Raw genomic sequence first — 25,147 nt, forward strand, 5'->3', positions numbered from 1 at the left:
TGTCAGGGCCCTGTGGTGGCCCGAGCACTCTGCCAGCAAAAAACAGGCTCCCAAGCTCCATTTTTGGTTGCAATGGCCTTCTGCAATCCTCTGCCAGCAAAAATGTAGCTCAGGAGGGCTCCATTTTTGTTGGCAGAGGCCCCACAGGCTGTCCTTTGCTGTTTCCAAGGCGGCCCCACAGGCCAGATCTAAGTACCCACCTGGCTGTATCCAGCCCCAGACCTTGAGCTTGACACCCTTGATCTAGGGAGTAAGACTAAACCTATTGTAAATAATGTCTTCAAGTCCTAGGGATATCTTGGCAAATGGAACTGAATACTATTGGGAAGTCAAAAGCTACCAGCTGGCAAACAAGCATTTTCCTATCTAACTCCCAAACCAAAATGATCAAGACTATTTCTTTTCTTCAGATTCAGCTTGAGCCTTCAATCTAAAATTTATATTGCACATCACCGTGTGGAAGAGGGAATATACATCGATTCCTTTTTATATAATACATAAAACTACTGGCATAAGCAGGTGTTCAATAGAAAATAGACAGTTTTGTAAACAGAACTAAGGTTAAAGCATCCAAACAGCAAGTAATTATGTGATCTGCATTATGTTCTCAGGTTCGGGCACACTATTGAAAATGTAGTAAATAAAGGCATGTCCCAAGTTTATAAAAGATCCAGAAATTAGTTATTTGCACCAATATTTCCAAAGAATTACACTTAATCATAGGGTGGATCTATTTCTTTTTAAACAAAGATCAATTCCAACTATTACTCATAACCAATTTGACCTGCTGTCTCTTAAATTTAATTGTGATATAAAAAAGGCTAGTAATCTTAATTATAAGAAATAGTAGAGCTACATGATAAATGATTACTTTAAAATAATACATTAAGACCTTGATGGTCTTAATGTATTTAAATAACTGGCATAACCTAACTGGAAATATTGGCTGTATAACAAAGATCATATACGGAACATGATTTAATAGTTTCAGAAGTTGAAAGTACTTTAGTATTGCAATAAACTATGCATTTTAGTGCTTCTAAAATATTAATTCGATTTCACCAATTTAAGTTTAGGCTTATAGAGATATACATAGGTTTGTGCAAAACATTGAGGCCAAAGCAGCCTTTTCACATTATGTGGTTGTTGGAACAAAACACCATGTATTTTGTCCCAAGCTCGGAAAAAAAATACCATAGTGTGTAATTATTTTTTTGAATAACCCATTCATGGAAGAGTATTAATCACTAAACCAAAAGGCACACATTTCTACTGCCATTTGCCAGAGATAGTAAAGATACAGTAGGGAAAAGACAACTCAATTTTAGTACACTTCCGAAACAGAGAAATATTTTGGAAATAAAAAACCGTGTTATCTGTCAGAAGGGAAATATATTGGCATTTACTATGGAGAAATTAAAAATTCAGAGATTGTAGTAAGTTGTTATACCTATGAGTTTTATGTGTTGTACTTTATTTTTCTAGGTAATTTCCCAAATGTAACAATAAACATTTATAGAAAAATTATGTTCCCATCAGTTCCCAGGTTTTATAAAAAATATACCGTAATTGGGTTTAATAATGTTGCATAATAATGTTAAATAGAAGCAGCTGTGGGTGGGAAAGATTATTTTCAATCAAATGCCCTTTCACTAGAGACTATTTTAAAAAAGCCCCATTTGAACTTGAGAGTGGCATCAAATCTCCCAAAGTTGTTGGAAGTATATAGATTTGCAAGAGATCATAAATCATCCAGCTTTAGATCTCTTAGCTGCAGCATTTGCCATCCAAATTTCAAAAGGAATATCAACAGTGAGAGCATTCTTGATGTAGTTGCAAGCAAGACTAATTCCTTCCCCAACTGTATCTGCTTGGCAAAAAAAAAATCCCTTACCATCCATCTCAATTTTAGTGACAGAGAATGTCCAAACAGGTAACTCTTACTGGGTAAAAGTTCTTCTTGAGAAGATCAACATTTGACTCACAAACCAAAATTAGTTTTTTTTTTTAATTAAACATCTCCACAATTTTAACACAATATTTAAAAAGTAATATATTCTGTTTAGATACGAATACATGAGCAATCAAATCTAAAACATAGTCAGAAGAATTTGCCAGATGCATCCATTTCATATAGCACAAATGTATCATGTTATCATAAGCCAAGATAATAATTAGGAACAAAAATTTGATCCTACTGTAAACAAGTAATTTGATATTTGACATTTTCAGTTCTTAAAGATAATTTCTTCTGTCTCTTTCTTTGAAGAACTTGAAGAATGTATAAATCAGTTCTGAATGCTAGAAAGCTGAACAAATGTCTTTACTTCATGTATTTTTCCTGTTGATCAGCCAGGATTTTTGCTGAGGATTTGGCATCATAGAAGAGTTCATTTATTTCTTCAATATGCTCTTTTTCTATGCTATCTTTCCCATTTATTTTGGCTAGCAGATTGGCTGGGGTGAGTAACTGCACTGCATACCTACAGCCAAAAAATAAGAGCAATGGTCAAATAAGCATGCAAATTATAATGACAAACAAATCAGAAAATTTTTCAAGAGACATAAAAAATATTTATTATAAACACAGCAGCTTGGTCTCCAGATGTTACCAATATATTTTGTGGTTGGAAATATCAGAGACTTAGGCAAGGCATTAATTATGGAATTAAGAATTACAAAAACAATTTGCAGTAGACAGTGATGTGATAATCTGTGAAAAACAATTTAAAAATCTCTTTCCTTTACTGCAGAGAAATAACTGCAGAACTACAGAATCCATGTTCAAAATTATGACATTTTATTGTAACCAATAATTTACGTTCCAAACATTCTAGCCCTAATGCAGACTTTATGTTATGTGCAGTGGCTGTGTTACTAAAAGAACGCTTTAGAACGATGGTATAACAAAAAATGTTTTAATCTAGCTGAATCAGTTAAACTCTGTGCAATGATCTTTACAAATCAAGAAATATTTTGATTTCACATTAACACTTATTAAGGGCTGCAAACATTTCAAACTATACATTTTTGTATCATTTGGAAGTTAAAATCTTCAGCATCACTAGAAGCTACAACAGACTTAGCAGTTGATTCTGATTACTTATTGAAAGAATTGTAAAATGCAGTGTGAAAAAAAGCAGGGTTCCCTTTAACTATATGATCTATTTTTATAGGATATTAGTTTCTGCAATTATTATTTCTACTACTTTTCAGTGGTAAGTAGCTGTTTGCCTAAGAATTGCTGGATTAAAGAAGAGAAGGATTAAATATGAAATGTCAGAGAGGGAGAAGCTCTAAACTTGGTCATTATTGTGGATGAGATATTTCATCAGATGTCCTATGACAGATGAATACTAGCTGTCTCTTCCTGTCCAACTTTATCTCACTTCCAAACTGAATATCATTATATATTTATATTTTTCATGCTTACCTTAATGTGGTTTTGGTGCCAATTTCCCCAAGATGATTCAATGCTTCCTCACTAATATTTATGCTCTCTGTTTGGGCTCGAAGTTTTATGATCTAATGAGGGGGAAAAACAGGGTAAAAATGCATTTATACTACAAATTGCCTTTGGAGAAAAATATCTTACATTTGAGTATATGGTATATTACAGCATCATGGGCTTATAAAATCTTTCATTTATGTTTTAGGGGCAGTTTATTTTAATTCTGACTTTATATCCAATTTGAAATATACAGTCTTAATTCCTTTAAATTTATAATTGGAAAAATACTAGGGAGAATTCAGTGATAATTCTCTATTTCTAAAACATGAAAGAAAAAGTACAGACTGACCAAAAGAACTACAGCGCACCAATTCCCACTTGCAGTACTTTGCAGCCTAATTTCTTTGGAAAGTCACAATTGCTCTTTCAATGCTCAAATGCATATCAAAGTTTTTAGCATCCTGATAAATAAGATGGTTAAAGATGTAAAAAATTTTTATCTGTTAGCTTCACCTACTCCCACAAAACCATTCAGATAAATCTAATCTATCGTGAACAGTCTTCCACTTGGACTGGTTTGAGGATCTTTATAAAGTTGAAAAAGAAGATATCCCCACTAAGTCTGAGTACAGAGAGCTCTAACAAAAAAGTGGCATCAGGCTCCCTGCAGCCCGTATTACCAGCTGAGTGATAAGGGGGCAGACTGGATAATGATGTTGTGTTATAGTGTTGAGATAACTCTGGAACTGTGAGTCTCATATAATACAGGTATTTTTCACTTTGGCAGCTTTGTAAACAAGGAGCACTTGTTTAAATTAAAGCCATAAAAATGCAACACCAAGAGAATCAGAACATGGAAGAGCAGAAGAGGGAGATGAGCATGCAATTCGTGACTGATGTAAAAGATATCTGGAACATAAGGTATCTTGTTTATTTTTAGAGTGTTCATCACTGACATAAAGATTAAGAAATCATCTTCCTATATCTTTTGCTTTCTTTGTGCAGTTAATATCGAATTCAAAACTGAACTCAGTTCTTAAAAAAAAAACCAACCCAAAGCAGATGGACTTTGCAATTCCAACCAAAGTGATCAAGTTGGTTTTCAGTTTGGGTTTTTTGATCCAGAGTCCAAAATATCTTAAGGCAAGTTTACAGAAGTTTAAAAAAGGGCATGTGATGTATCGTTTCACAATTCTTGAATTTATTTGAACTGAAACAACTCTTTCTTCTTCAGATTCTAATTCTTAAAGCCAGAGGGTAACTCTTCATTGGCTAAAAGCTGCAATTTTGGGAGGGGTTTATTTCATGGCAGAGAGAATGGAGTCATGCCTCATAAAACAGTTGGGCCTTCACATACATTTTAAAGATTTGCACAATATTTTAGTTCTTTCAACCTCAAATATTAGAAAAAGATGCCAAAACCCTTTAGCGGCAAACCACCAAATTTTGGGAAAGGGATTAGAATGGAATACAAAAGAGCAAAATGTAGCTTGACTTGTTCACCTGTCTAAAGTTGTTTGAAGATTTAAATACAAGACTACAATTTTGGCACATACAGAAAAAAATTTGTTTTTGAAAAAATGACAAATAAATCCAGAAAATAATTTCTATATAGTAAATAACACACTAGCTGCTGAGATCAACAGTGAGGCACCTAACCATGTAACTTTTCTGTCAAAGACAGTGAACTGGTTGCCAATTAATAAAAAACAGATCTGCCAACATCTAGAAACAAGTAAAGTAATAACTAGAAGTCAGCCTGGGTTTGTTAAAAACAGATCATGCCAAACCAATCTTATTTCATTCTTCAATACAGTGACTAAATTAGTAGACCAGCAAAATACTGCGGACATAATATATTTAGATTTCAGCAAGGCATTTGACAAAGTAGACCACAACCTACTTCTTAGTAAGCTAAAAAAAAGTGGAATAGATAGCACCACCACTCGATGGACTTGCAACTGGCTGGCAAACCATACTCAACAAGTAGTCTTTAATGGGTCTAAGTCTACATGGAAGGAAGGAAGCAGTGGGGTGCCACAAGGTTCCGTCTTAGGCCCAGGACTCCTCAGTATCTTCTTTAACTACTTAGATGAGGGAATAGAAGGGGAATTTACCAAATTTGCAGATGATACTAAGCTGGCAGGAATAGCTAACACCCAAGAAGATAGGCTGATCCATCCAAGAAGATGGATCTTGACAAACTAGAACACTGGGCCATATCTAACAAAATGAAATTCAACGTAGAGAAAAATAAAGTCCCACACTTAGGCAAGACAAACCAAAAGTACACATATAGACTGGGTGAAACCAGGCTCAATAACAGTAACAGTGAGAGGGTTCTTGGAGTCTTAGTGGACAATCAGCTAAATATGAGCCAGCAGTGTGCAGCAGCAGCCAAAAAAGCTAATGCAATCCTAAATTGTATTAACAGAGGGATACAGTCAAGATCAAGGGAAGTACTAATATCACTCTATAAAGCCTTAGTAAGACCACACCAAGAGTATTGCATCCAGTTTGGGTCACCACATTATAAAAAAGATGTTGAGACTCTAGAAAAAGTACAGAGAAGAGCAACCAGGATGATTAGGGGACTGGAGGCTAAAACATACAACGAACGGTTGCAGGAACTGGGCTTGGCTAGTCTAGTGAAGAGAAGAACCAGGGGAGACATGATAGCGGTCTTCTAATATTTGAGGGGTTGCCACAGAGAGAAAGGAGTCAAGCTATTTTCTAAAGCGCCTGTAGGCTAGACAAGGAATAATGGATGGAAACTGAACAAGGAGAGATTTAACCTGGAAATAAGGAGAAACTTTCTGACAGTGAGAACAATCAACCAATGGAACAGCTTGCCCTTGGAAGTTGTGGGAGTGCCATCCCTTGAGACGTTCAAGAAGAGTTTGGACTGCCATTTGTCAGAAATGGTATCTTCTGCTTAGGCGGGGGGTTGGACTAGATGACCTACAAGGTACCTTCCAACTCTGATTATCTGTTAAATCTGTTAAATTAGCCATCAAACATGCTCCAAATTTCGACTTTTGACATACAGTTATAAAAAATTTGGTACCACTTCTGCCGTTACAAATCTGGGGATGATCATCAACATCACTGAGGAATCTTGGAGAGAGTAGCAAATCAGGAAAAAGAAGTACACCTTTTTATCTTCCCTCTAAAAGTTTGTCCTCTCAAAATCAAAAAGGGACTACATCTGTATTGCTTAAATCTGTCTTGAAGATCTACTTCCTCAGACAGGACTTCTCAATATGAAAGTTTTGTTTTCATCCTTTCCACCTTCAATTTGCATAGTTCTTCCAAGAGTTTTAATTTACTGTTAATCTATTACATTTTTACAGTTTTTAAAATATAAACTGTTTCAAAACACAATAAAAGTATATGGGGAGCAGTATATGAATAAATATTCAATTTACTGTATAATCTCTATTCGGGCAACACCAAAAAATAAAATAAAATAAAATAAGAATTGTACAGTAATTATTACTTTGCCCTTTAAAAAGGCAATAATCTAATCCAATCTGTTTTTTTTTCCCACAAGAGTAAACACATCCAGCAAGCTCAGCGTCTCCTCCTATGTCTTCATTTCTAGTTCTCTGAACATGTTTAATGTCCTTTGCAATATGCTCTTCCAATTCTTTTGAAGGTTTCTGAATTATGACTCCCAGAACCCAGCAAAATATCTGAACAAATTAGTTATGGAAATTTTGCTTCCAACTGAAACAATCTACTTTTCTGTCCTTTGTACTAAATAGCGAGTCCATCCAAGTTTCCATTTAAAAATGTTTAGGAAGACGTTTTGGTATGATTGCATAGAACATTATATTTAATTCAAAGTAAGAATTTATTGCTTTCATGAGGTCAATTTCTCCATCTCACCTCCTTGTGACTGATTAATTTAATCAAACAATACAAAAGCTCATCTTCCAAATTCTTTCAAAAGTCAACAAATTCATAAAATAGACTTTTAATCATTTAACAACCCACAGGGGAAGATTCAGTGGCAATTTAATGTTATATATAATTTATAAATGTTCACAGAAAAGGCTGACAAATTCTACTCAAATCAAAGCTGCTTGAAGTTATGCAACAGTATCTTCATGCCTTTGAAAAAGCAAGTTACAATGTGGAATGCAATATAGGAACAGTTGAATTGATTTTCTTGACAATGACACAACTTCTGAATTATCTTTATATACAGATTAAGGCCTCTTTGACACCATCTGTACCCTGTGATCACTTCTAGTGTAATCTACATTATTCTGTCATATATAGAAAACCGGCCCAGATATCAATGGTGCTAATTTTTTTTTTTAAAAAAGCAAAACACAAAAGCCTCCTCATACTAAAGGAAATGAGATTGTACTGGTATATTTACGTTCAATAAATGCTTCTGTTCCTCCTTGGCACTTATCCAGCAAGAGAGACTATTATCTGGTGACAATGCTTTCCACCACTGACACTATCTCTTCAATAATACAAAGAATTGACATGATAAACTGCAGTAGCTTCTTTATGTGTCAATCCATAGTACAGAGACGCTAATGAGGGGAGTCTGACCAGATATTTCATAATAACATTCAAGAATTATAATCAATGTTGCACGCGCTCAGATGGATCTGGGGATTTCAGAAATATTATTTTGCATGTTGGAAAACTGTGAAGGCCAGATTTCTCTTGGAAAGTGTTGTCCTGTTCTCTTTAAATCAATTGAATGATGGATATATGAGTACTGTAAGAAACTAAGGGCAGAAAATGAACTCTAGGAATTTACACATCCACACTCTTCAAGACACTAAACATTCTAGCATATAAGTGCTTTTGCAATCTTAAGAAAGATGAAGTCTTAAACACTCATATTCCACGTGCCTAAGAACATATAGTTGAAGATAACTATTAGCAACTGCTTTGTTAATGTAAGTTGCCCACTATTAATGTAAGTAAAAATAAAAAACAAACTGGAAGCCTTTGCAAATTCATCTGGATCAGAAGACCCTTTTGCTAATCACTACCTACACTGTTTCTTGGTTTAACAACTGCAAGGCACTCTTCATGAGATTGTCCTTGAAGACAACTTGAAGCTACAGTAGGTGCACAATGGGATAATATATCAGCATACTTCACTGTGCTTATGTGACTCCTCTACCTCATGAACTGTATTGGTTATCAATTAGTTATATGGGTGTAACTCAAGGGGCTAAGTATAAACCTTTACAGCTCAAAGCCTGAATATCTCCAAGGCAGACTGTCTACTACTGCCCAACTGGTAAGATCTGGCAGCATCAGAACACTCCAAGTCCCATTGCTAAAGTAATGTCATCTCATGGGACTTTGGAGATGGGCCATCTCTCTGCCTCCACCCTACCTGGGACAGTATTCCCCCGAGGACAACATAGTTCCCACCATAATGTCTTTTATTAAACACCTGAAGACCTGGCTATTTCAGTAAACCTTGGAATAGAGTGATCCCACTTCTGATGTTGATTTTGACTGACCGATGTTCATAGATTCTGTAATTGTAGCAAAGTTTCCCTGACATGGGCCCTTAATACTTTGTATATTTTCTCCCCTTTTCTGTCATTTTAAATTGTATTAGTTTAGTATTGTACATCACCTAAAGTTGCTGTGATGACTGAAATGGTTTCATTAAAAAAAAGCAAATATGAAGTTCAAATATATATTGAAATATAATTTTCAGTCAAGAAAGTGACTTGTTCATGTGTGTGACTGACAGTATGGTATACTAACGACAAGAAAAACCTTTGAAAAATAACTTTTGAAATATTGTCACATTTTGATAAGAATGAGATGCTTCATTTTACACTTTAATTATCTAAGTGAAGTTCCATAAGGTCATTTATTGCCCATTACCCAGATGTTATATATGAAAGAATTACCTGTTTCATTTCTTGTGGTGTATATAACATGGTTCTAATTATCATTACCCGGTCCAGAAGATCCAGAGGTATCCCATGTGGAGAGATAATATCTTCTGTCCCTCTAAAAAGTATAAAGGAAACTTTAGGCTTCTATATAACATCAGCATGTAATTTAAATACTTACCTCCTTCTTGTCAAGACATTTATTTACATAGCCTAAGGAAAAAAAAATGGGAAAATTTCATTTCTCCATTAGAGGGCACCCCAGTTTCATATGAAACATCTTTCATTTCAGATTATTACTTAAAAACCTTGATTCTATTTGGGGTTGATATGACAGGATGGGATCAGGAATGAGAAAGTGACTAGTGCTCAAGTGCTTTCATGTATCTTCCCTTCCTTAAAATGAAAAGGAATTTATTTCTAAAAATGGAATTAAGAGCGCATACTCTTTTTATAAAATGAGATATATATTCATAATTGGCTGATACATGAGAAATTTCAGACGGTAATAGTCTCCACTATATGAGGCCAAAATATATTCTGAAAAAGTAGGTGGAATACCTAATTCACAGCATTTACAGAGAAGAAACAAGGCTATATGCCTAGTAAAGAGAGAAAAAAGAATAGTACGATTATCATTTCTGAAATGCCATATTTCTTTTCCATGTCATGATAAGATTTATTGTTTGTCTTAGTGTGCAACATCACATAGTTTTCAGAAAAATAAAGACAGGCCAAAAATTGTATTATTATTAAGATTTTGCTTTAACGATTGTTAGGGTAACTGCTCCTGCTTTATTCCTATGGTAATATCTGGAGTTAACACTGTTATAACAGCATTTATAATTTTTTTTTAAAAAGAGAGATATAGAATAATGTCAAAGAGAAGGAAAGGGCGGATATGTTCACAGGAAAGGCACGGGAGGATTTTATTTTTTTCCTTGCATTCTCAACCTTTCCTTCTTAATGTAATTTTATTATACTACTTACATGTTGCTTTGTGAACATTGTTTTTCTTCTGTCATGAACAGAAATTAAATAAAATTAATTAAGTGTTCAAGAGAGAAACACAGTAAAAAGAAGCACATTCTTTAATGTCTTTGCTTCATATTCATTATTATTGCTATACCTGCAGAAAACATGATGAGTTGTGAAAATATTCACGCAAACCACGCTTATCCTCTTGAAGACATTTACAAGCTTTGGGGTATCACTATTATGGGCCTATATGAATCATGGAATAGATCAGAATTTACAATCTCTTGAAGCAATAGGGATATAAAATCAAGTGCTAACAGAAGACTGGAGCAAGCCAAATGACTAATGAGCTTAGTAATCAAGGAAGCATAACTCTGTTTTTGAAAATTAAATTATGACACCCCAAAGACACAAAATAATTTTTCTTGATTTGTATCATATACAATGAATATGCAGAAAAAACATTTTCAATTTCATTGTACACTTGTGCACTGACAATAAATGTTTGATTTGAAAAGGAGGCAAAATTTAAATACACAGATGAACCCTCAAAGGTTTTAGATAAATTTATGCAATATCAAAAATGACGGCTAAAACCCATGTCTGGTATTTAGCTCTCAGCAGTATAACATACAGCTAAAACCTGAAAAAAAACCCATAATACTAAAATTAGCATTAACTGTTGTTATACATTTGAAAATGCAATGCCAAGACATGCTATAGTTAAATATGCACTGATATTTCATAATCTGTACGTTGCATAGTGCAACCCCAAAACTTATTTCAAAGTAAAATAATTTGAGAAGCAAAGACAAAAGCTGTCAAGATAAAAATGTTATCTATTTCAGGCTATGAAAAACAAGCAAGTGAAAAGCTGAAACACGGAAGCAGGTGGCTACAGAAGCAGGAGAATAGTCAGATAGCGTCAGTATTGAAAATTACTAAACAGTATATTGAAAATTTGTAGGGGAAAAGAGCAAGGAAATAATCAAAATAAACTTGGATAGCTGGTGTGTGTGTGTGTGTGTGTGTCAAGAGAGGAGGAAGAAAACCCTCCTGATTTTTCAAGAAATCCACTAAATCTTGATCATTGCAACATGAATATTGTCTCCCCTACGGTGAAGGACTAAGCTTTAAGCACCATACCTGATTATGCAGTTTCCCCGGTTGGAGGCAAAGATGACTATCGGAGCAATAGACGATTCCAATGCTCGATGCAAATATGTGAAGCACTCAATATCCAGCATATGAACCTCATCCACAAAAAGTACGCCGGGGACTAACTCTGCAATGCCTTGATCGATGTATTTATTCACCACCTTGTTGATCTCACCTCGAAGCTTGTCTGAGTGGAAAAGAAACAGCGGTCTTTTGATATCATTTCATTAGTATTCTTTTCCAAAAAAATATGCACATCTGTAGAAGCATATCTAATGTACAGGACCATTTTTTAAAAATATATTTAAATAAATGATGTCAAGCATTTTTCATAAATACGATGCAATCCAATTAACGCTTGAGTGTTAGCTTTTGGACAAAAAACCTCCCAAAACAAACCAATCGTTTTGATGAATCTAGTTTCTTTACTTTCACTATTATAAAAGGTATTCTGTGAGATACTTGTTTGTCTGGCTCAAGACTTCTGGCAGCAAAATAAACATTTATACTAGTAAATTTGCTAACCCACAGATAAGCCCTCAGCCGATGTTATTTGTTACCTGCCAAAAATTCAGGATTCTTTCATTTATCTGTACTATTCCCAAGAGTTTCATAGAGGATCAGACTCTTTCTAGTTTTTGGTGAAAAACTTTAAAACAGGCTAAGCATATTATCACTGAATGACATTTTTTTCTAACTTCTCATTTTGAAGTATTACAATTTGGAATAATCTATTGTAATGTTGTCTTTTAAATGACAATGTACATACCTAAGTATATACCAAATAAACCAAGTCAAATAAATATTTATTAAAAGTAGTCCTTGAGTTATGATTGGAATTGGGACTGGAATTTTCAACACTAACACCATGTGGTAAAGTACAGAATGTCATGTGACACATCACTTAGCGACAGCAATCTTTGCAGTCCCCATTGCCATTGTTAAGGGAGGATCATGGTTTGTTCAGCAAGCACCTCCCTTGCAACTTCCAACAAATCAGTGAGTATGAAGTTGGTAGGCAGTTAAATAGCTGCTGATGAGTGTGAGAGGGAGTGAGCTCAGACTATGCATGTGGTTGAAGAGGTATGGCGAAGTGTGATGGGGTTTCAGGATGGTATGTCAGGGCAGGGAGGCACAAGCAGCTGCCTGTTTTCAGCCTCCATGTGCCCCATTTTGGGGGCATGTGGAAAGGATTGGAACGGGTAGAAAATGGGGCATGCGGAGGCCAAAAATGGGATGTGGAGGCTGAAAACAAGGCTCACTGAGGCGGCAATAGGTGATGGCAATCCCTGCAGCCTGAAACAGCTGATCATCGGGAGGCCGATTCAACCAACAACCAGCTGCTTGTGCTAATCAGGCTGTGCTGAAGCTGACCAGGCTCTTTGCTGTTTGCTGCAAGGAGGCAAATTGCTGGAAGGCAGAGGCCAAAGGGTAGGGGCCAGCAGGTGGGCAGGGCTTTGGCAACATTTCTGTATAAGATGCACATACATTTCCACCCATTTTTTTGAGGGGGGAGGGGAAAATGCGTCTTATAAGCTGAAAAATATGGTAAGTCCAGCCCTCTTTCAATTCTATTGACTCTTATCTACCACCAATTTTCTTTTGACCATTAATGGTTCAGATTCTTGTAGGGAATATCGGCATGCAGTAAGCGTGTATTAATTTGAACCCCTTGGCTCCTGATTGCCTGTGCTTGACAAGCAGCAAAAGTTTGGTCTCAACACGCAAGTGGCCAAGGAGGCAGAGTGAAAAGAGTATTGGGAAGGATGTACCCTTGCCGGCTGGCAAGGGTAGCATGAGTGAAGAGAATCTGGGGTGGTGCACAGGTGGGGAAAACTTACCACTATAACTTGCAACTTCCTGTGCTGACTTCCCCGTTGTCTTTATTTGTAGGAAGTCGGGTGTTGCAACCATTTTTAGTTTGAACAGGTTACCAAGTACCTAGATTGTAAACGTGTGATTGTGGGAGTGCTGGAACCTCAAGAACTAAACACAGGTAATGCTCAGTTAATAACCACATGTTCAATGTCACTGAATGGTTATTGAACAAGTGGTTGTTAACTGAGCATTACCTATAGTAAGACATCCTCTATTGGTGGCCATTTCAAAAAGAATGCAAAGTTCTATAATGTACAGTACCATATCAATATTGTGACGAACTACCCTATGCTACATTTTCACGTAAGTGAAATCATATTTGTATTAGATTGTGATTTCTAACTATTACACTTTAATTATTAAATCTCAATTTTAATGATTCTAAGCAACACAGATCTCGTTTCATCTATGCATAAAGATTACTTTTTCCTTTTCCTATTTTAAAAATTTAACACGATGCATTAATGTATCATCACATTAAATGGAATTATTTCAATAAGAAAAAGATGAAACAGATATTTGGCGTACCTGTGATTTCAGTTTTCTTTGGTTTCATTAGTTGTCCCATCATGGAGAGGATGTCTTGTCCACCCTACAGAAAATTGATTTGTGAATTAATGAAACTTTTAAAAAATTCTGATAAAGGAATGCTTGTACAGAAAGAACATAAGAATGTTGAGCTAAAAACCAAATTTTCAAATTCTTTGTATCAACGAAATTTTAGTAACTCATAATTATTTTAAAATTGATAGTGTATATGAAAATCCACCTATGTAAATTGTGTTCAGAATGCAATGGGACTAATTTGTTTTGGAACATACAGCACCCAGAAAAAATATATAATGGAAATTTAATCAGTGTTACTAGGACATTTTATGGATCTTTTAATTTTATCTGTATAATTTTTCATTATGCAATAATACCGTAAACAGATCAAATGATCTGAATCCTTTAAATTATCCCAATGCTATGAAACAACAAAATGAACTGACTTTGGGAGAAAGAAACAGCACATGAGACTCTCACCGATTAGCACAGCACCCCCTTTTTCAGGTCTGCATTGATATATATATTGATTTATGTAACTAGTATCTCTGCACAGTAAACCTTGTGGTGATCATGAGGTGATCATGTTAATCTTGCATCAGAGTATCATTAAAAGGTTAAAGTTTGTGTGTGCTGTTCCACACAACTGTATTGTAGAGTAATGGATTTGGCATTCAAAAGACTTAGCAGTTTCCATTAAAATGCTAAAACAAAAAAATTGCTTGTATTCAGGTTTGATTATGAACAAAATAGCATTTTCTTGAGCCTTTAATCCTGTTTACCATTTTATAGAATTTATATTAAAACAGGGAATAAATATGCTTGTGCATGAACAGTTGATATATTTCAAATACATCTTGCAAAAACAGCCTGGAAAAAATTTACACAGCAGGTGTTTATGCACTTGGGAGAAAGTTAGGGTTACTTTAAGTATTTCTCTGAATGGGAGATGCATACACTTTCATAAGTTACAAAACATCTCTTTCCAAGAATTTGCAGTGCCCAAATATTCTCATATTCTTTCTCCTTCTCTCCCCCCATGTATACAATTCAGGAAGTAATGGGCAGTTAACTTTTTAAGGACACAAATGGAAAATAGCTCCTTAGTAGAACCATGTGGCTGATGTAAAACTGACTAATATTAATAAAGGAGAGTGTTCTTAACAGTTTTGTTGTAGCAGCCTGGCTGTTTTATCAGTCCCCAAAATGCATTCACCGTTAACTATTTTTTCTTTTCTGTATGTGCATAGTTTGCCATTCATACCTGAGGTCGAGCATTGGCTACATCCAAATCATGCAGTGTGACATCCTGGATAATTTCTTTCTTCTTGTGAACATCACCCTTTGGCAAGGGAACATATTCTTCAGCCTCAAGGTCAAATTCAGTAGCATAAGTGTCACACCTACCTTGCCTCTGTGGAAAAGAATTTAGAAATCATACACATTATATTATAGTTAGTGTTATTACAAATATTCATAGAGTGACATATAGGCTGATAAACAAAGGTCTTGTTTTATAGTTATGCACATGGCAAGCTCTGGTTGAGAGTTTTGAAAATGCCAGACTTGTCCTTGAAAATGAACAGCTATGAAATGCTACTATTAGGAGTTGGATTTTTCCCCCCCACTTTTCTGAAAATGAAGAAAATAGAGTAAAGGACAAATCCAACTGATTTGGCAGAAAGTGTAGAAATTATTTCAGATTCTTTTGGACATGGATGATTTATTGTTTGATACAAAATATTATGCTTGACCATTAAACACCAAATATCTCTATACTACATTTTAAATCAGATAAGAGCAGCATGCCAACTAATGCAGCATTTCCTTCTAGATGCATATATCTTATGACAAAAAAAAACTACAGGGATAAAGATTAAAAGCTCTATGCATTTCTTATGAGTGTGACTGAAGTTACTTTAAATCTTCTTGCCTTGCTTTTATGAATAAGAAACACACAAGTTTCAAGTCAAGTATTAAGAAATCAATGAGGAAACATTCGTTGCAATTGTAACCCAGGATCTCAGATAAAATTACCTTACTTATGAATTGCATTACTACTTTCTTTAGCGGTGGCATTCATGTAAGAAGAAGAGATTTTAGACCATGTTTAAAGGTAACATATACTAGAAGGGATTAAGGTTGTTAGGACATAAGACTTTTTACCAAAGGAGACAGGAAGGCAGGTCAAAATACACAGAGCTTCACGGCTACTTTCTTGCTTTACCTTGACAGCTCCACTGTTTGCTTCAATATAAATTACATCGCCAGCTTCTACTCTTTCCTTTTGCAAACTTTCAAATATGCTGGGATCCAACTGGAGTTAGAGAAAATAAACAATGATTAACTACATTAACATCAAAAACAGACAACCTGTTTTTACAAAAATCATATTTGATTCTACAAAAAGCCATCCAAGAAGCAATATTTATAGTACTGGAAGAACATGCTCTAGGAATTTGGATTTATCTACATTTAGAATGAGCTAATTTGTCAAATTCAACTACTGTTTAGATTGATTTAATGCATTCTGTAATTACAATATAAATATTTTAAATTCAACATTATACTGTAGCATTCAGATGGTATTTCAGTTGCTTTTACATATTCTTCTTATGCCATCATTTAAACATCAGATACTCTGAAGAGAGGTAAAAACTCCAAGATACAATTGTGGTTGACGTATCATTTAAACCCCTCTGATTAATTGGCTACAACTGATTCAAAGCCACCGTCACGTAAGCCATAAAAATGTACAGAACACACTAGCTAAATTCACACAAAATGCTAACCTAAACACCGTCTACTTTTTAACTCATGCCAAACACCTTTTTAAATGGACTTTTCACTTGATTTTTAATGACTGATTTTAATTGTTTTTAACAGGATATTTAACTTTTTGGGGGATTAAGGATTTTTGGGATTCTTTTTATGTTTTATATTGTGAAATTTTGATGGCTGTCAAATTATCAGGCTTTATAGAAAAAAAAAAGGTGTGAATAAGGCATAGTGATCACCATTATCCCAGGCCACAGACTAGGAATAAGGTGGGGGTGTTTAATATCTGCCAAGTAAAGCACTGAGACTAGCCTTTCTTGCCCTGAAATAAGAAAAGTAGTCAGAGAGGCATAACTTCCTCGTGCCCATGGTAAAGTCTAAATTGCAGAAACCATGGGATGTGCTGCTTTAGTGTACACAGAAAGATTTCTGTTAGCACAGTAGGAAAGATGGTAACCAATATTTTAAGTCTCTGGCAATATTGAACACAAATACTTAGAAAAAGCCACATAGACCTTAACAGGCCCACTTCCAAGTAAGTATGAATAGGATTTCAGTTTAAACGAATTATACAGCTCTTGAGAAATTATTTAGTAATTTAAAAGGTCATGTTTACTTCACCCAGCAGAGGAAATGTTTATTTCAACTGCTTCTCTCAGTGGAGGATAGACAGCATCTATAAACTCAAGTGCATGTGCCAAGCTAACTGAAAGATAATTGAAATTTCTAATTGGAGCTTATATCCATCCATTTGCAGAATAAACCTATAAAAGGAGACAGTAAATAAAAACTGTCTGGAATCTCCTGTTTCCCTTTCTTTTTAATTCAAAAGACAGAACTGTTAAGAAGCTGAGGAACATCTGAAAAATGACAATAGCTACCTTTAGCTGTTTAGTTCCTTTTGCTGTTTTGAGTCCAATAATGACATGACTAATAGTTTTGCCATATCCTCCCATAGGATTCTCTGTTTCACAGGGAGTTAATTCTGTGACTTCTCCTTCATAAACTTCCTTGGTTTCTTTAATTCTTAGTCCTGTAAATATTAAATATACAAGTTACAGGCTGCTATTTTTATTGGATTATTCCAGAAGGTCATCATCTCCAGTTAGGCTTGTCAATTCAATGGAAAACTATGGAAAATAAATAATGTATTCATAATAATAAAAATTCAATCAAACACAAAGAAATTTAAGACAAGGAAAAAGAAAAAATAAGTTATATTTCTCTGTATGCCCCCTCTGCTCACAAAACAATCATACTTAGTTTGGCAACTATCTCGAGCATTGGGGCAAATCATGAAAAGGTATAATATCTTTACAATGCTATTCCTGGAAGCAAACACTGATTTCCATTTCCATTGCTATTTCTGATACTTATCTTGTATATTTTTAGTGCTTCTAAACTCAGTATCAACTGGTAAGGGCTAAAATTATATGTTGTTTTATAATATTTGTCAAAATTAATTGCTATTGTTTACCCTACTGTATCATTTAGGAAATTCTTAATTTAAGAGTGAAAATCTATGTGACCGTATAAGAATTAGATTTTTTAAAAAAATTACATTGCTGGCACTAAAAGAATTTTTGGATTGCCAATGTTATTTTAAAATATTAATAACTTCTGAAAGAGAAATCAGCCCAATTCAACAGATGTAGAAAAATTTATGTCATTAACATCAAATACTTGTTTAGAAGTATCTCCATCCTAACATCCAGAAAATGTGAAGCATCAACAATGTAGCTGGCTATTAAATTATTGCTATCTCAAGAAATGACAAATGGGTTTGACACAGGTTTCAGCTGTTGGTTCAAATTTCCAAATCTGACAGGTAACTCTTCATCACTTCAAGGAAATATTGCAGACAGTGCTCTCTCCATCTTTGAACTCTCTGTCCCTGAACCCTGCCAATTTAATTGAAACTTAAAGACCATAGATGATTGAAAGTCTCTTTCTTAGAGAAATCAATGAGTCACTTTTTTCAGTTGCAAAGACTGATGGAAACATTTCTTCACTTTAATGCTACTGAATACTTAGATGGTCTGTGGTAAATCATAGGGAGCTCAGGAGAATTCACAGATGTCGGATGCAATAATAAAAACAATTAATCTATATTTAAGCAATACTAAAGTTTAAAAGGAACAGTGATATCAACTGTCAACAAAGAGTAACTGAAGATTTTAAGGTGCAAATGTTTGTCAAACATTTGCAACTGGATGTATACGTAACTTGAAATTTAAATATATATTTCAGCTAATAAATTCAATTACCGTATTTTTTGCTCCATAAGACGCACGGACCATAAGATGCACATTAGCTTTAGAGGAGGAAAACGAGGAAAAAAAATCTGCCTCTGCCTCCCAGCATCCATCAGTATTCATCTGGCTAGCGTCCTTGAAGCAAACAGCAAACAGCCTGGTCATCTTCAGCATGTTACCGCAGCCTGATTTAGCACGAGCAGCTTACTGTGGTTGGATCGGCCTCCCAGAATACTGCCAATCAGCTGTCTCAGGCAGCAGGGATCATTGATGTTGCCTCTGTGCGTCCCATTTTCGGCTTCCCCACCCTCCCGTTTTTGGCCTCCATGAGTCCCATTTTAGGCCTGTCCCAGGCTGCCATTCGGCAGCGGCGAATGCTGGCAGCAATCCCTACTGCCTGAAATGGGCTGAAAATGGGACGCGCGGAAGCCGAAAACAGCCAAAGGGTGGGGGGCAGCAGATGGGCGGAGCTTCGATAATATTTGCTCCATAAGATGCAGACATTTCCAGCCACTTCTGGGACACAAAAAATGTGTGTCTTATGGAGCAAAAAATACGGTAATAAAGAAAAATTTAACCCCATGAACAAGCTATTTTACCTGTAAACCAATTAATCAAATTTCTTTGACAACATGCTCAATTAGACTGAACTAAGTATCATTTGTACTATTTTTAATTGGTTTTGGCTAGCATATCATAATATAGAAAACACCAGAGTTCGTATAGACACTAACAGACAGGTCAATCACTGTGCAAGAGCACTGTAAAGAGAAGCAAACAAATGTGTCCTTCCAATCAAAAGAATAAATACTGAATATAAAAATGTTGAATCGCACATAATTTAATAAATAAATAAATCCTTACACACACAAGTTTTTTTTTGCTTTAAGTCTCTTACCAATTGCTCTTCTGAAATTTTCCATCAAGACTTCTGTTTTCTTTATTTCAGTAGAATACACCTCACTTCCAACCATAGGACAAAAGGGAACCTTACTTCCCAGCTCCTGAGCAATAGCTAGAGCCAAAGCAGTCTGAAGACAAGAAAAAAAAATCACATACATACATAAATACACATTTAAATTATCCAATTAAAAGTAATTTTAATTAGTGCAGAAAAAGTCCGATTTTAATTTAATTTCTATAAAATAAACACTCTGGCTTGAATCCAGAATTTGAATTCTCTTTCTACAGAATATTTTCTATGTCAGCTCATTAAAGCCTAAGCTAGACAGTCAGAGCTCTTTTGAACCCCTGAATTAGAAGGGAACCCACAAATAACAAATGTATCTTTGCCCGTTCTTCGGATGGGAAACTCTGGTGATCCCAGTGCTTCCTGAAAACAGAAAGAACCATTCTATTTATAGAAAAAAGCTCTGGATTTTAATCATTTTTATTCTAACCTCAGAAAAAAGAGACACAGGGGGCATCAGGATAAAAAGTTATAATATTAGTTGGCAGCAATTTAGCCTTTGAAAGTTAGTATTTGAAATATGGTATTACTGATTTATCACAAGGAGAGGAGCAATGGGTAATTTTTAGGTAATTTTTAACTTCCCTAATAAATGGGTGAGAATAGGGGAAATGCTATAACTGATAATTACATATAAAGTAAAACTATCTAAGTAACATTACTCGGATTAGAAGGTAAAGTTAAATCATTTCATCATTACCAAGTTGGAGGGCAATAAGAATTCAAAAGAAGCACCTGCAAGGGTTCTAACCAAACTATGTCAGCAAATCTGAAAAATGACTCAGTGGTCAACAGATAGGAAGAAACCAGTTTACACACAAGTATAAAATAAGGAGATTTAATGAACATACAGCTAATTCATAATATCCTTAATTTCACACTAACACTTAGAATCACCCAATAAAGGTGAAAGCCCTACATAGAAAAGGAGATGCCACATGTTCAAACTAGCTTTACAAAAGGCCAAGGAACAAGACACACAATGCACCATGGATAGTTGAGAAAGCCAAAGAATTCCAAAAACAAGTACATGTCTGTTTCATTGATTATAGAAATGTGTTTACAAAAATGGAACTCTCAGAGTATCAGAGTTCTCATTTGAAATCTTTCCCAAAATCGAGAAGCTGGTCAGGTAGTCTGGTGGTGCAGTGGTTAGAATGCAGCATTGCAGGCAAGCTCTGTCCACAGCCTGGAGTTTGATCCTGATAGGGCTTAAGGTTGACTCAGACTTCCATCCCCCCAAGGTTGGTAAAATGAGAACCCAGATTACTGGGGGCAATATTGTAAACAGCCTAGAGAATGCTGTAAAGCACTATGAGGCCATATATAAGTCTAAGAGCTATTGCTATTGAGAAAAGGTACATATTTTCCTCTTATTTATTTAATGTAGATATATATATAGCGAAGGAAGCTGGATTGGAAAATGAGTATGGTTTCAAAACTAAAGGAAGAAACAGTACTGCTGCTGATCTAGTCCGACTGCTGAAAATGCCAATGATCTACAAACCCTAGCAATGAAGGTCATGGAATAGATTGAAAGAAAAGAAGAGCTAAGAGGTAAATATAAAGAAGACCAAACTAGGTACATCAACCAGTGGAGATATTGAAGACGTAGATAGCTCCTGCCTTTATGACTGACTATCTGCTATAAAGGAACCAAGTAAATACTACACAGAGTAGACTTGGGAGAGTGATGGAAAATGTATTTAGATACCATATGTCTGTAAACCAAAATCATGCAGCAAAGTTTTAGTCTGTGACACTCTATAGAAATGAAAACTATTTTGAAAAACAGTTCAGAAAAAATATTAGTGTTTTGGTGTTACAGAAGACTTCAGAGAATATCATGGACAGCCAAAGAAACTGAAAAATAGATCATAGAAAAAATAATAATCTAGAGTTCTCAGCCTAGGCATCAATAACCAGCTCAAATTATCATATTATGCAAATATTATGCAAACATCTAGCTCCCTGGAGAAATTTAGCATGCTGGACTGAGCAAAAAGAGGGCAACACAGGTGGATGGACTCAATTAGAGAGATGGCTAGTTTGGAAATAGATTGGCTGGAGAAAATTTAGGTAGTTACTTAAAAGCTGGCACATAATAAATAAAAAATTAAATTAGGATTATTCCTTTATTATTCATTTAATTATTTTTCACTTTCACAATGTAAGAATTATTTTACTAATTTTAAGGGATTACACATAGTCTTTAGTTTTAAAGTAATGCATCTGATTTGTAACAGGCATTGGTAAGTAATCTGCTCATTCCATTGTGGCTCTAAAATTCTTCTGAGGAATAAAAGGTTTAGGAAAAAAGCATTTTCATCATACAATTTTATAACTCAGTTTGACATATGTATTAGCAGAGAGAAAAGAATTTTATGAACTGTCTTAAAATTGTCAAATTTCAAGTAGATTCATGTGTTGTTATAAAAACTAAAAAGAAACTAAAAAGAAATATGAGATTTACGTATGTATTTATGTATTTTATACAGGATATTATGGGACTTGGTTTACATACAGCAGGCAGTTAAGCCAAATTTTGTTGTATCTTAGCATTTTATTTTTCTAGATGGAACTTTTGGATGTTGCAGCTCCAAAAACTACCAAATTCTTGAGCTGCTCCGGAGAGCAATCTGAGAGTGAATAGATAGCAGTTTGGTGTAGCAGTTAAATCATTAGGCTAAAACTAGGAGACTGTGAGTTCCAGTGCTACCTTAGGCAGAAAGTCAACTAGGTAGCCTTGGGCCAGTCATTTTCTCTCAGGTCTAGGAAGGAGGCAATTACAAACTTCTGAAAAACTTTGCCTCGAAAATGCAGATTGCAAAACTTGGAGATTGTTCAGGCAGTCTCCAAGAATCAGACATAATTGAATGGAGAAAAAAAGACAGCACTATACGGATTACTATTTCTTTATTATTTCATTCAAGTTAAGGCTTTTTCCTCCCAATTATTTTAGCATATTATGTCTATAAATTACAAGTAATTGGCCTATACCTCTCTGGATAAAAGGGTACTGAGCTCAGATACCTACACTCAGTATTCTAAATAATTTCCTCTAAAACAAATGTTTTATGTTAAAATTTGGAAGATATTACTTTCATTTTGTGGTTGCTTTATGATCATGAAGTCATGATGTCTTTTCCTTAACTAAGATCATTTCAATCGCTTTGTATCATCTTTTTTAATCTTGTTATTACATTGTAAGTTGCCCAGAGTTGCTGTATCAGTGAGATGGGATGGCAAAAAAAAATCAATAGAGAAATAAATATTAAAGCAAGCAAGCTACTATCAGTGTCAAACGTAACTATATCACTAATGGTATAATACAGAGGTCTCCAAACTTGGCAACTTTATGCTGTCTGGGTAATTCTGGGAGTTGAAGTCCGCAAGTCTTAAAAGTTGCCAAGTTTGGATAATACTTGAAAAGTATAATACTTGAAAAGAAATGTATTTAAATATCAAGGAACTTAAGTAACCACTAATGTAGTTAGAAATCTGCTAGGAAAGAAATTAAGAAAAATGTACCTTACCTTGCCTGTCCCAGGAGGTCCTGCCAATAATACAGCTCTGCCAGCCATCTTCTTACTTTTGATTAATTCCACAATAACACCACAAGCCTTCAAATAAAACCGCAGTTAGTTGGAAATTCCATTGAGTTCGAGGCAATATTAAGATCACGTGTATTATTAAATATAAATATGGGGGGGGGGGTGTTTCTGAAATAATACAGACACCTGTGTGTGTGTGTGTGTGTGTGAGAGAGAGAGAGAGAGAGAGAGATGAGGGGGCATTTTTTGCTGCTAAGGAGACTCATCAAGGGATCTACAGAACACGGGGCTGGAATGAGGAGGAGGAGGAGGTGAAAACAGCGCTATGGGGGAAAACCGGGTCCTTTGCGGAAAGATTTCCTAGGGAACTGAAACTTACCTCCCGCGCGTTCTCCTGCCCCACAAGCCCGGCTGCCGCCGGCTTGGCCGCCCCGCTCTCGTCCAGCCCCAGCCCCTTGACATGGCTGTGGGCCGCGATGCGCTGGGTCTTCGAAGTGCTTTTCACCTCCTCGATCTTCATTCCGCTGGCGGCGATTAGAAGCCAAGGAAGGCCCGATAGACTCAGTCCGTCCCTCTCAGTCGCCCTCGCTGAGTTAATGCCAGCACCCGCGTGTTGCCAAGGTTCCCGGCGGCTAACCGTTTCATGCCCCGCCCCTTACTCTCTATTGGCTAGAGTTCGATAAATCTCTCTTGTCTTTGGACAAACCTTTTGTCACTCAGGGAGGTATAAATTTAGGCTCTGGACGGACAATTCAGCGTTGTGCACTTTAGAAGATGCTCCGGTTTCACCATTAACTATAGAAGATGAGTACCGCATAAGAAGGGGCGAAAAAGTATTTGGAAAGCGCTTTCGTTGCAGCGCTTAATTACTGCGCTGTAATTCTAACACGTTATATCAATAATATTATTAGATATGTTACCATTTACAGGGTAGGAATCTTTTGATTGGAAAATAAAGTTATGTTAGAAAAGAGTTTTTGCCCATAGCAAAAGACGAAGGACTTTAAAGACGATTATGGTCTTTATCAATAGTTGACTGTCCCAAACTCAATAGATAGTATGAAGCATATCGTTTCTTTGTTTTAAAACAAAACTAGTGGAAATTGAAGGGTTTTTTTTGGAAAAGCACTATAAGTTAAATTAGACACAGTGATGCTGCTGACTGAATGGTGGGAGTTTTATTATAGGTATTACAATATACTAATTCTGGTTTTCATATTATAACTCTTACTTTACAAAAATAATTTGTATGCAAATGAGATATTTAATAATGCTTACAATAGTTAGTTTCAATATTTAGATATGTATAGACTGTCTTTGCACAAATGAACTCTTAAAAGGTAAGCCAAGGATCATTTTTAAGGGGGTTAAAAAAAGTGAAGATTGCTATTACAAAGCTACAATAGAAGACATATATATGTATATTCCATATATATATTCCATGTGTGTGTGTGTGTGTGTGTGTGTGTGTATGGATCTTTGATTATTTGGGTTTTCTCCCATGTAAAATTGGAAGTATCTAGGCGACGTTTCGATGAAGTCTCATTCATCAACTTCAGGCTTGTGTCTTCAGCTTTGTGCTTCTCAGAGTAATGTGAGCTTGCAGCTGCTTCTTCCTTTTAACTGCTAGTGGGGGTGTGACTTGATTGGGTGGGGGCTTGGCTGTGTTCTGATTGGGTGAGGGT

The 25,147-nt window shown here is 35.4% G+C and overlaps 1 protein-coding gene across 1 annotated transcript; it reads right to left on the reverse strand.

Annotated features, from left to right (window-relative positions):
• Nucleotides 1–1,994: 1,994 nt before the first annotated feature.
• RUVBL1 (RuvB like AAA ATPase 1) lies at nucleotides 1,995–24,101 on the reverse strand. The gene is made up of 11 exons (XM_026723357.2): nucleotides 23,842–24,101; nucleotides 23,445–23,531; nucleotides 19,837–19,969; nucleotides 17,565–17,716; nucleotides 16,133–16,222; nucleotides 15,170–15,319; nucleotides 13,888–13,951; nucleotides 11,470–11,668; nucleotides 9,361–9,463; nucleotides 3,434–3,525; nucleotides 1,995–2,483 (listed from the first exon to the last, which is right to left on the reverse strand). The coding sequence occupies exons 1-11, from the start codon at nucleotides 23,980–23,982 to the stop codon at nucleotides 2,324–2,326; spliced, it is 1,371 nt and encodes a 456-aa protein (XP_026579142.1). The 5' UTR covers nucleotides 23,983–24,101; the 3' UTR covers nucleotides 1,995–2,323.
• Between the last annotated feature and the right edge of the window lie 1,046 nt (nucleotides 24,102–25,147).

The sequence above is a fragment of the Pseudonaja textilis genome, chromosome 2 (genome assembly GCF_049901715.1).
Source record: "Pseudonaja textilis isolate UNSWEBS1 chromosome 2, rPseTex1.2, whole genome shotgun sequence".
In the NCBI taxonomy this organism is placed as follows: Eukaryota; Metazoa; Chordata; class Lepidosauria; order Squamata; family Elapidae; genus Pseudonaja; species Pseudonaja textilis.